The 13,840-nt window shown below is 34.1% G+C and overlaps 1 protein-coding gene across 6 annotated transcripts in view; it reads left to right on the top strand.

Moving 5' to 3' along the window:
- The window catches only part of CalpA (calpain A), a 33,926-nt gene that overhangs the window by 4,878 nt on the left and 15,208 nt on the right, over window positions 1-13,840 (top strand). The window contains exons 1-2 of one of the 6 annotated variants that reach the window (XM_033474674.2): window positions 874-1,134; window positions 5,667-5,782. The exons of 1 other annotated variant lie outside the window; for it this stretch is intronic. In XM_033474674.2, coding sequence (XP_033330565.2) covers window positions 5,702-5,782 — 81 coding nt within the window. In that variant the 5' untranslated portion in view covers window positions 874-1,134; window positions 5,667-5,701. Of the gene's footprint in view, window positions 1-873; window positions 1,135-1,210; window positions 1,336-5,666; window positions 5,783-6,759; window positions 7,217-13,840 lie in introns of those variants that run through there. 4 more of the 6 variants (XM_033474675.2, XM_033474673.2, XM_076527174.1 and 1 more) reach the window with 4 other exon arrangements.

The following is a 13,840-nucleotide window of genomic DNA, read 5'->3' as shown; positions in this document are numbered from 1 at the left end:
GACTTTCTAGATTCATTTTTCAGATCAATTTTCGGCATTTAAGTGTTAACAATTTCCCTAATAGAACAAGTGAATTTTTGTTTCTCGCATGTCTTCGTTTACTTTTATTCCTTTGTTAATGATAACAATAGAAACAAATTTGTTCGAATTAGAAAAGACTAATAAACAATCATATTTAGTAGACTAGATTCAAAATCTTCTACTAAAAAGAAAAATGACATTCTTCGTACAAAAATATGCTATCAACGTGGCTGTGAAAGAAATCATGGTGCAAGACGTTAACTATAATACGTCTTCCTTTAATTCTTCGCATTTTGTGAATCATAATGCAACATACACAGTTCTGCAAACAAGATCGTATTTATAGTGGAATAAATGGCTTTACGCAGTAGAATCTCGATTATCCGAACATGCTAAATAAAAGATGCTATATGTCGAAAATGCTAAATGAAAATATCCTGAAACTACCAAAAAGAAATTCTGTACCGCCACATCCTGTTCTCGTTAATTTTTTGAAGCTACAAAAGTACAAGCATCTGTAGCTTAACTGTAAGAAATCATTCCGGACATTCCAGTTCCCCTTGTCAAACGAAGGTCGCCTTTACTACGTTGCCTCGAGATGTTTCCTCCTTTAAGATACATTCACCCTGGCCGGTATAAAAATCATCTCGACCACCGCCATCATCAAATCGGTACCAAACATCTGCAAAGCTTGAAAGGTTGCCGTATACATCTGGATATACACTCATATACGATGCGATACCGCGCGTACTATAGCTGTTTCGTTTGTGCCGAGACGCCGACGCGGACATGGTCGCCCATTGAGCGGGGGGATGCATTCGTTCCAGACATTTATCTTTTAGGGCATATCGGTTAGTGTTTCGTCTGCTTTCCGGCCTCGAAGACGTGTCCCAGGAGAAGGCTGCGGGACCGTTCGCCACGAATTTTCGGTTGCACGAGAATTAATGATTAAGCTTCATTGATTTTACAAAGTGATGTGCCGCGAGACCAACAATAATAAAAGAACCAGATCTGTTTCACGCGTTGACAAAAGTGATTGTATTCAATCATAAGCCTTATTATCTTCGAGCGAAGACATTTGTTTAAACCAGTGGTTCATCGGAGATATATAGGGTGAGAACTCGGCTTCGTATCATAGTAACCTTGACATCGCGAGGGTATTGGCGCACCTTAAAGGGGTGTGACTTCCGATCGATACATACATTCCTTATCTGCGGTATATGTACGTAGTGTTACAACTGCTGTCAAAGTGTTACAATGATGGTAGCGTGATGGAGCAACAATTGCTGTAGTATGTCTACTCCATAGTAAACGGTAGATTATTAGAATCATCTTTAACGGATAGTCGCATGTTCTCAAAAAATTAGCCTTTCGTGCAGTCTTTTACTATTTTAATGCTACATATAAACATTCTTAACCCTAGAAAGATAACCATATGACAACGTACGTAAAAGATAACCATACGCTTCAGAGGCGCATGCTTTTCTAAGGCGTCAATTTTATACTAACAATGGATATTTATTTAAGTTAATCTAGTCATTTTAAAGGTTTGGCATTATTGTCAAAATAAAATGCATTTATATTATATTTTTTTATATTTTAAGTAATTTTAAACTTAAATCACTAGACCTCTATGAAAACGGTGCAGTCAGTTGTTTATTTCGCAGGCGCCTCTGCGACGTAGGTTATCTTTCTCGGGTTAATCTAGATACAATATTTTTCTAGTTTATGTAATATTATTTAATTCATTACTGTAGTTTTATATATTGATACCACTTTTAGATACTTAGATACCACTTTAGATACTTACACGTTTACAATACAAAAACTTCTCTTTACACTTCTGACTTACGCATAAACAACATTTTTTTTGGACATAAATAACATTTGGTTTGATTAGAATTTTTTTATCGAACATGTCCGGGGTAACATATGTTTCCGTTCGTATCAATATCTGACGCACAGCACCAGAATTTTGAGAAATGAAACTGTGAACAGCTTAATAAAATGAATAAAATTGTTTCGGACGGCCGATTTGTAGAAATAATTCCATGTTGAAATTACTTTATGCGGATGATGTCAGGGACGGTAATGATTTCTCTGGTTCCACATTTTTATGAGAACACGCTCTGCTTATGAATTTCGATCTCGAAAATTACTTGGCAGATATTAAACTGAATATTTTTTGATTTGATAATAAAAGTTAATTTATTGTATTAAACTTCTCAATTGTAAAATGATCTTCATGATAGCGACAACTATGAAAATGTTCTTATTTTACAACGAGTCGAGATAATGTGTGGAATAACGTATAGACGGCACGCTATTATAAACTTAAACTAAAGCACACTGCACCTTCAGCAACTCATAACGAGGTTAATTTTAAACTACATCGTGTGGCTAGACTTACTTTACAGGTAAACACTTCAAAGATACGATCGCGTATATTATCTTAATTTAAAACTCCTGACTGCGAAGGAAAAGTTTTCGAAATAAGAATTTTTTTTAATTTTCAAAACTGTAAAATTAATCTCTTAATTGCAAATGTATATAAAAGATCAATATAACTCAATAAATAATTTAAACTCGCCATAGTTCCATGTCCACTGCGCCATGTTTCGTTTGAAATAATATCCCTGACATTGATCGTGAAAAGTGGTTTGGCGTTGAACAATTTAGATTTCTTCGACATGCAAGTAACCTGAGTTCAGACAGTCTGAATTGATACAGTTTGACACCTTTGTACATTAGCAAAGAATACTATTTAATTGATAACCGGTAAAGTCACGCAGATTTTTATAAAAAGATTAAAATTATATATCATGAAAGACACGCAAATGCAAATTAAAGATCTGACCTTAAGTAAAGACGAAAAAAATGAACGAAATAAATAAAGGCAAGAGAATGCCAAGACCCTTTGTTTCAATTTAATTGTGTTTATTATACTTAATTTAATGCTAATTATATGGCCAAGAGATGTTACACAATGGTATCTTTGAAACACCAGTGAGTTGTCTCAGACGTTGCCAAGTTATGAATGTTTATATTGTCTCGCTGATGAATATGCAGAAGGAATTGTGTTCGAAATTACGTTTTTAAATTGTCAAATCGAAAAAATTATTGGAAATCTAATAAATAATTTGTTATAGTTTATTTTTATAGAATAAATGAAATTAACTTCGAACAGACAGTTTCGTTATCCTCTTTTCCTCACTTCAATTCTTCTTTTGTTTTATCCATCAGTGTTCATATCTCAAGGTCAGACTCGCTTCTAGCATCATTAATTTTAATTTTCACGACCTTTGTGAAACATAATTTCGATCTGCATAATAAAAATCTGTGCGATTTCATTATCAGTAGAATGACACAACCTTGACAGAGTTATGGCACCTAAGTAAAATATAAAATTTGATTTTAGAATAAAAAATTGAATTTCGACTGTTCTAGATATGTACGATTAAAAAACAAAAAAAAACAAATATATCAAACAAGATAGAGTGCAGTCACTGCTTTTAATAATTGACATATTCAACACCCATAAAAATGTATTAGAATAGAGTATTCGATAAAAACATTACAGAATCATCTGAACGAAGCTTATTAATGCTGTACGAAATGATTAAGCCAAAAATAATATCTGGGAGGTTCGCGCGTGGTCAGATAAAGAAATGTACAAATATGGTGCAAGCTGAAGATTTCGGAAACCCGTATATGGTTTCGTAACTGGTATCTGGGCCAAAGTCAAGGCGGAGATATGGATGACCAAGTTTGAAAGTTGAACCTTGAAATCAGTTTATAGCTCACTTTCGTTTATCTTCTTAAGGCTTGATGCCTCTGAACTTCAAATTAACCAAAAATTATTTAGAAAACATATAAAACATGACGTTATATTTATTAAGATGCGAATGTTTAGCAAGATGTTAAAAATTTAGTAAAATGTTCGAAAAAATAAATGAAAAGTAATGAAAGTTTAGTGAAAAGTTTAAATGTTTCAAATTTTTATATTACAAATAACATTGTTCGTATGAGTTATAGCTTTCAAGAGAATTGAGTTCTAATATTCGTACAAAAATAGTTTCGTTCAATTATGTTTTATCGCAGCCGATTACATCTGAGCTGATTTTTCTATATTGCGTTTTCGTTTTCGTTGAAATAGTATATTATTTTATTATTCCAGTCCAATAAATATTGTACACATTGACGCATCACAGTGTATAAAGATAAGTTAGGAAAATAGACCGTGCATTGTCATATCACTACTTTTAAGAATACGATTTCCTGTGAATTACGGAGAGATATAAATGACTCAAGGTACATATCAGACACTAACACGAATACCGAATTGGTAATAATAAAGGATTATTTTTGACTCGTGTTAGGACGCACCAGTTTGTAGGAAAGATAGCTTCCTAAAAATGAAATAAAACGTAGCAATTTCACTAAACTCATGGACATTAATTTCCTTATTTTCACTTCGTATTACTTTACAATAAATCGCATTGGTTAACGCCAGTTTCTCCTTGGTCTCTTAATTTTTTAAACAAATTGAAAACATTTCGAGAAATTCGATTTAGTCAATTTACTCAAAATTATAGCATAAAAATTGACCATCTTTGACTGAAGATAACTCCAGAGAAAATGGTAGGATGATGACATTTTTTAAATTAAAGCTTGAAACCTCTACTTTAAGATAATGTCTCTTGATCTTAAATTCGATGCGCCCTCGCCACTGTAAACCTTTAAATCTGAGGTCATGTTTGTCATATTACAAATTGCCAAGTTTGACAGAATGCACGGACTTCGAACAATTCTTTTTGAAGATGTCGCTTGCAGTGAGACGAAGTTTGATCCTTCTCTATTAATTTAAAAAAATTTCAGAATCAGAAAATTGTAAACTGAACAAATGACTATACGATTAATATAAAGTCATGGTAGAGACGTTCGCGATAAACAGTAACGTTGTATACGTGCTCGATCATTGTTCTATTCTAAACGAGGTGTTTTATTTTCGAGAAGATTTAATATTTAGTCAACGTACAGTTTGCTAATTTTAAAGAGAAGAAACCACAAATTGCATTTAAATTCTACAGCGATAGCATCAACAATGTCTTTGTTTATTGGTTAACGATTGAACACGTCAACGTCGACTAAACCAGTTACGAAACTGCAAAAACCACACGAGGTGAACTATATCTCGCAACGTAATGTATACATAACTATCAGATATTAAAGTAGACGCCGCTGAATCAGTCGGTTGTTCGTCATCCGTTCCGTCGCAGTCTAATGAACGTTCAACTAGCGCCGAGCCGGAAGGTTCAACGTTACAAGTTCAATTTGTGACGCAGCTCAAGGACAGGGAATTTCCTATCTACTAAGTGGACGGAGAGTCAGGGAATCGCGTACAAAACTATGGGTACACTTTAACAAAATTCGTGGCAGTGCGTCAGGTGTCGGTTCGCCAGACAGACGTGGCAGAGTGCTCCGGATCGAGAGGATCCTTATTATCGTTTCGAATTAGCCGACGTTGTAGGAAGAACACTACTTGCCTATTTCCTTATTTTGTTGCGGGAAACCCAGCGAATTTGCTTCACCTCCATGCGCAACTGCAGCGCTATAAAAGACTCTAACGCAGCGGGACATTTCAGAATCCTGGATACGCTGAGATCGTAGTTAAGTCAAAATGACCAACTTTCCCTCTTACGGATGGAAACCAGAAGTGGTTGAACCTGAATTCGTGCGACAGGCAGCGAAGAAAGAGCAAGTGAGTATTGATGTTCTTCTGTGCTACCACGACTTTTGACCATAAAAGGCGTTCCGGTGTCTTTGTGTCCCTCGTGATCAGAACAAGATCAACGTTCCGGTGTTACATGGATTATGTAATAACGTTGATCGGAACTTGGGACACTATAACATTACTGAAATTTGAAACGCCGCGCCCGAATTAAATCGTGTTACATCTCACAGATGGGGTGCGCGTATTCTGTTATGCCGCGTGCACACCGACCGGAGAAGGACAATCGTGTTCCGGACAAAACTCCTGATAGAATAATTTCATTTTTCATTTATTCGGAAAATAAGTTTCAATAATGGAAAGTAACCGTATCCTGAATATGCACTGTAAAACCTCCCATTTCTCGGCATCTTACGATGATATATAGCGACTTCAAAAAGCAAATTTAAATTTCCGAGAGCATTCATTTAACACGCTGAGTACAACTGTACACCTAAGTAAAATGGTTCCGACCTATATTGTTCATACAATTGTATACTTTGATATTCTTTATCAGTATAAATGTTCTGATCATGCACGACTGTTTGTAACGTTCACAGGCCATAAAATGCATTTATTTGCTACGTAAATATTAGTATTTTTCTACGCGATTTATTTATACACAACATCGCTGTCTACGATGTAACTTATAGTTGACAGAAGTGACCGGATTATCTATTACGAGATAACTTGTGTAGTAGCTCTTTTACATGTTTCACCGCGATTTATATGTAACTGTATCCATAATTTGTCGAATCCAACTTTAAAAACTCGCGCTACATCACGTGCTTTATTATAGACTGAGAAGTTAGGAACACATTACGCTAGCGTGAAGCCGAGGAAACTCGAGTTCGGCCGAAGTCCGAGCGTAAACACATACTTGCACATGCTCGTTCATGCCGGCGGTTGCGAGCACGACAATACATGTGTCTCGAAACGACGGAATTATGTCAACTTATCATGCAATCGATCATGCCGCGGTTTCTAGAAACATGTAACATTCGCTCCAGAAAAATCGAAGAGAGAAAAAAGATCGCAGAACAATGGCGTGCGTTTAGTCAGACCGCGCGCAACGTGACATGAGTGAGGGTAATGGGAGAATGAGCTCAGCTCGTGGCTCCAGACTTGTCAATGTAACGGTTCTATATCCGTGGTGTTGAATCGCGTGGAGAATCGAATCCGAGTGTCGCTCGAATTTTGTCGGGTACGCTACCCTAGCCTAAATCGAATTGGTCTAATCGCGTGGATATTTTCGACCCCGGAACGTGGTGATCTGTGGTGATCGCGATCGAGCTGGTCAAGGCGTAATTCACGTGGAAGATGAGTTACTACGGCGATGGGAGCTCGGCTCCGCTCGATGACATCTTCGTTAAGGCGGCCGTTGAAGTCAAACGGTTCCTCCCGTCGCTTTTCAACATCAAAGTGGTACGCGTCCTTAACACGATCATCGCTAGCTCAAGCTAATTTTACTTGCCTCCTCATTTCCGTTGCGCGCTAAGTCGCAGTTTGGGTATTAGTCAATGGACGAAAAAACAGCGAGCTCGCAACACCATTCACACGAGGACCAATATTTATTATGCGGCGAGCCTGAAAGCATCTCGCAACCAGACCCATGTCTCGAACACAATGTGTTGTTAGGCGCACTTGTTTTTCAAGTGACAGTAGCAGAAACTAAATTTAACCCTTTGTAACTCACTGGTATACAATATGGTACAGCAGTAAGATCGAGAGAATATTATTGGTATGATAATTGAGATTACCTTTTATCACAGATTTTATGAAGGCCGAAAATAATCAATTATATTTCCTTAACTCCCAATTGATAATATTCAATGAAAGATTATGGTTGTTTTTATCTCAGAAATTATCCACTACAGAGAGCTAAGTTAAGATACGTGTGACAGTTTTCAACTGAACGTGGAAACACCGGCTTTCTGATTTTGATATGGATTGTCTGAAGTTGTGAAGGAGATAATAACAGTCTTACCTAGAGGATATATGTAAAGGAAAACTAATGGAAATCGCATTTCAGTTGTAGCTTCCCGCGTGTCAGACCAGTTTCGAGATATTTCCGTTTTAAATGTCTTCGAGGAAATATCCGTGAAAAACGATCCCCTGCAGGTGTCTAAATAAACTTTACGAGTTCACTGCATCTTCTCCACCCACTGCATATTTATTATTGCTAGACACCGGTAACCGACGTGGCATTTAACATGTGAAATCCATGTAAATGGGGTTTCTGCTACTCTTACTATACGCGGATAAATCGTGAGCGGCAAGACTCATTGGATCGTTTCGCCGATGACGCAGTTTTAATAGTTGTAACATTGGTCAGATTACTGGTTTTTGTAGAAAAACTTGTTTTCGACAGCTTTTGTCGAATATGGACTATCTGAATAGCCTCTAAAATCGCTTATCGCAATATTTCGAAACTCCTCGAAGATATGCGACGATGCTTGGTTTGAAGCAACAAGAACCGATCGATGGCTATTAATATCGACTCATGTCATAAAATAGTTAAAATAGTTAATCTATGGAAAATAATGCATTATAAAGAATTAATAAAATTCTTTCGAATTATACAAAAGTATATTGAATGTGAGGATATATTCTAAAATTTTTTTTTTTTTATTATGAAATACATTTTGTTCATAAAAGGAAATCAAATTATGGTAATATCAGTTAATTTAATTAAAATATTAGGCAATACTAAGTTTGCTAGGCGGAAATTTGATTAATAATTGAGAATAGTATTTTTTTATAGCATCATTTACGTAATTACTATGTCGTGTACATCGAGAACTTTACACATATTGTTAATTTCTTAAATAAAAATAAAATAAAACTCAAATCATATAAATAACGAAGTATATATAAACTTTTAATAAAAAATTTCCGATGAATTTCGGTATGATAAACATATTACCCATGTAATTATAGAAGTAAATATCACTAGTGAGAAATTAAAATTAGGGTACGATATAAAAGAAAATGCTTTGTTGTGCTACAAAAATTACATTTTTTTATTGATATCAATAACTGAAAACGGGGGCTTTAAATGCATCAGTTATCTTGTTAAATGAGTAAAGATTTACTGTTCTTATGTATAATATCTATTGACGCATATTATCAGTACTTAAGTACTTATAGTATTTTATCTATTACTACAAATATTAGATAAGCCAATGCATCAAATATAAATAAAGAGAAAATGATATTCACTAAACTAAGAGTATTTGCTCATTTTCTCAATATTTTCCTTTACAATCTTGGTAAGATTCTTTTCTAATATAATTTCTTTTAAAATAAGTGGTAAAATAAAATGATCTTTTAAGAACTCATTTACATATTTTGTTAAACATAACATAGAAGTGTGCTTATACAATCTGATGTAAATAGCACATCTTCGGTAAATAAAATAATATTTTTTTACCATTTTTTATTTGTTTTCATCATACTAGCTGGACAATTAGATATATTTAAAATTTATGTTAACACTTTATCCATTAATGTGATTATTAAATATCAGTATGCAAAAATTAGAAATATGCAATACTCAATATGGCCTTGTCTTTTCGAATTTATTTAAATATTTGCATGCTGTTCAAGGATTTATATTATACAAGATAAACATAGAACGACGTTAAACAAATATAAATGACAATAAAATTATAGAAATATATTATAATATACCTCTAGATAGAAACGTGCAAAAATTATACACATACATATTTAGAATATATAACGCAATTATACATGACGTAAAGGAGTTGGTATTGAGAGGAAACATTTTATTTCTGCAGAAGGGCAAATGTAAAATTAATAAACTTTTTACAATAAACATTTTTAAAAAGAAGAAATTGGAAAAGACTGACACAAGAACGATAGAGTACTGTCAGTAATTATTTCAAAAGAAATGTTTTCAACAAACTGTGATATGCTTCAATTAATGGTACAACAAAAGACATAATCTAAAAGACACGAATTTTCAGTTTGAAATTGTTCTAATTTTGCACATTTAAATCATCTAGTGATGGAATATTTTTGCAATGAAAATCATCCGAATATTTTTATGATCGAGTGAGGATGGTACAGTAATTTCTTCCTAATTCGCGCTCAGAATGCACACAAAAATGGACAATTTGGAAAGAGGAGATACGATTATTGGAGTCTTGCGTCTCGTTTTTATAATTGTTGACAATCGGTAACTGTAAAGACGAGCCGCGAGGCTCGAATAATCGTATCTCCTCTTCCAAAATTGTCCATTTTTATGCGCAATATGAGCGCAAATTAGGAAGAAATTACTGTACATATAAATACTTCTCTGGAAACAGCTGTTTCACTATACGTATTTCATCGTGTGCCCGTGACCTATCGTAACGTCATACTCATCGAAGCAGGAAACTGCGTTCCTCAAATTGAAGTTAAGTGGATCACGTGTATGCACTCATACGGAACTCCCTGAAAATTATACTCCCGAGGCAGTCTAATAGGATTACTTTAATCTTCTCATCTTCATTGAATTCGATACGTGGATCTATCTACGCAATAATGCCACGTACGTGTTTCACGTTTTAATCATCTAATGAATAAAGTCATACCATGAATATGTGTCATAAATTAATTTAGCCATTGTTCACATTGAAAATGATACCAACAATCGATTAACATGACACATACCTCAGCATTTTTATTTTATACTTTCAAATAATAGTAACTTTATACTGTATTGTGATATATATAATCCAATAATGATATCTCTCTCTCTCTCTCTCTCTCTCTCTCTCTCTCTCTCTCTCTCTCTCTCTCTCTCTCTCTCTCTCTCTCTCGATAAGAGTATGACTAATTATTTCTCATTGTTATGGCATTGATATTATTTGTACAGTTGATCCTGACTATAGACAATAGTATTAATCATTTTCTTCGTTAACAATTCCTTCGTACTTTAAACATCTTTTAAAACATGCAATTTGGCAGATTTTGAAGAGTTTTGGAAACACTAATGCATACCTAAACAAGCTACTGCATTTGGTAGGAACACAACCAGATGATATACGAGTATTGCCATTTATGTTTTATACGCATGCTATATTTTGTTTGAAATAAACTTTTATTATCTGTATGCTTTATATTATCTTAAAATCTATATTATCTTAAAATCTGCTTTTTCAAACGCATGTGAAATTGTTAATTTTCTTTTGACTCATTGTCAGATCAGAAACTGTGCAGTATTAAAGTAAAAGAATTGGACATTTTCGGTATGCTTTTCGTCGAGCTTCAACGAAGGGTGAAACCAGTCGCTAAAAATATTTATGCTGTACGTCAAAGCATCCATCATTTTGCTACTTCAACTCTTCCCAGAAACTCAAATAAAAGAACATGTTAGAAACATTTCTTTCTTTTTTCAATTTAACGCTATTATAATTCTTACAGTATTGAATTTTGTAGCTTTAGTAAGCAGCAGTTTTAAAATGCTAGGCGTGTGCTAAAAGTGTCAAATGATACGAAACTCAGTCAACATAACAAAATTTATGTTCAAAGGAAAATTGTGCTTAAGACATAATGGACAGGACGTGTGCATCGATCGAATAGAAACGATCATTATTAAGGTCGATGACGATGAGAACGTTGACGTTGACTTTTTAGTTGCAACATCTCGATTGTACGCGATCGCGTACGCATTCTTTATCTCGTGCGAGATGTTTGCTAGAATTATGATTGAACAAAATACTCACAGCGTGCGTCACGTACTCCCGTATTCATTCATCGCACGTGCGTTGAGAACGCGTTCAAGACAAGAGTCGTCCATTTGGTTAATCTAAAATTCACCTGTTAGACTTCGCAGACTAATGCTTTTGCAATTCACTTATCATAAGAATTTTAAACGTCTCACATAAGCGTTTCGCTTATATGTATGTACATACATAGTGTTCGAAACAAAAACCATAACGTCTGAACTAATCAATTTTCGACTCTGAAGTACCTTAACACGTTCCGTGCCACGTGTACCATCGATGGTACACACTTGCATGTTTACTTAGTGAACTGAACAAATTGTTTACAAGAAATTTAGAACCGAAGAATCAATTTCCACCGCAAGAATGGGCGTTGATAAGTTTTTGTTACGTTGTTATGTGTACGAGAATTAATAATTGCACGTAATACATCAAGTTTTAGTAAAATATCAAAGTGTGAAGATTCGAGTAAAAAAAGCTCGGCACGAAACGTGTTAATACTTTTTTGAAGAGAATACAAAGATGCATTGATTTGCACAAAAACTTGTCTAAGCGAATTATATGAAACATAAGTTGGATGAAAATGTATCTCTTTTAATAATTGTAATGAGTTGGAAACAATGTAGCAATACCTGACTGTGAAAATACTCGCGTATTCATTTTTGTCATAAGTGTTTAAAATCCGCAGTCTAGTTATCAATCTGCTTAAAGAATGAATTAATTCGAATTCCATATTACTATACTTATGCAATACTTATGCGATACTTATGCAATCATAAAACGAACACAGAGACGCAATCTGTATACGTAAACCACTCTTATCATTTCGTGAGTGCGGATATTACGAAACTGGTGTGAACGATCGTAGATTTAGTAAATACACAATAAAAGTAGACAGATATTTGGTACAAGAATATATTTATAACGAAGGATCGGTTACTCCAAGGAGATCGATATTTCTGATGACTGTACAAACGCTTGTAATGAGCGACCACTAATCCATGTTAGTCACCGGATCTTGAGTAAGGCGATCCGATAAAATATTTGGAGACCACACAGATTGATTGTATGCGATTACAGTAATAATTTATTAATCTAGGATTGACTAATATTTTAGAAATTATTTGTTTCCAAATAATCAATGTCAATTCAAATACATTGTCATTCTTCGAATATACACTCGGTAAGGAAAATATGCGTGCACCCTTTAAAACGGAATAACATTTATAAAACTGGACCAAATGACTTGAATTTTGTTATGACGTCAGAAGGATTAGTTTACTAGACAATGAGCAAAACGATTTGCAGAAAAATCGCAATTGGTTGGAATAATAAAAAATAACAAAATGATATTTCTCAATTTTTTTATCTGAACCTATAACGAAAATTTAATCAATGCATTTTGTAGATCTCGGTAGTTTAAGTGTATACTTAAAAATTCATTCATTCACTTAAAAATTTCATATAAAATTAAGTAATTTAGTAGAATCTCGATTATTCGAACCAGATATAGGTGTTAAGAAAACATAATCATAATTTTGTTACAGTACTAGATTAAATTCTTACAGATTTGTGGATCGACTTAAATTGAACGACTTAGCTTACCTGTAAAACCTATTCATCGTAGATTTAGATAAGATTCTACTGTACATTTGTTGTGACAGTGGAACTACTATTTGAACTTCTCCTTATCTTTTATTCAGAAACGTAAATTATACAGTATCGAATGTTTGGTAGAAAGTCATTACATTTTATTAAAGAATTTAGCAAAAAGAAGATAATTTTTAATAAGTTTGTTTAGCTTACCGAAAATATGTACAGACCGAAAGATTCGTTGTTGAAAAACCCACAAATTACACTTTGAAATTTTTGTCCGCATCTAATGCTTTCCGAGAAACTCAATAAGATTTTTCAACTATAACTTTACAAGCTGTTTTTACTCCTGTAATGTGGGCTATAATCGACAAAAAAATACACGTTAAGTATTTTTTGCGAGTCCTATCCCATGCTAAAAGCTCATCAAAATCGTGTCTCTAAGTCGTTTATGCCTAGAGGAGAAATGAGCAATAAAAAAGGCAGCAAGAAGAATTCAACCGGGAGCTAATGAGGCTATGGCAGAATTGTGTTCATTATTCTCTGTAATTGCCTTACCGCTTCTGAACAATGCAACTACGGTTTACAAGGAACGCTAGGCACCTTCACATTTTTCACAACTCTTGCATCTACAAATAATAAAATATTAAATAAAGAATTAAAAAGAAGCTATAATATTTTCTCTTTTTATTTTGATATTTCAATTTATCAAATATCTCTA

The sequence above is a fragment of the Megalopta genalis genome, chromosome 17 (assembly GCF_051020955.1).
Source record: "Megalopta genalis isolate 19385.01 chromosome 17, iyMegGena1_principal, whole genome shotgun sequence".
Taxonomy (NCBI): domain Eukaryota; kingdom Metazoa; phylum Arthropoda; class Insecta; order Hymenoptera; family Halictidae; genus Megalopta; species Megalopta genalis.
The sequence above is the reverse complement of the archived record's forward strand: the minus strand, read 5'-3'. Positions and strand labels throughout refer to the sequence as shown.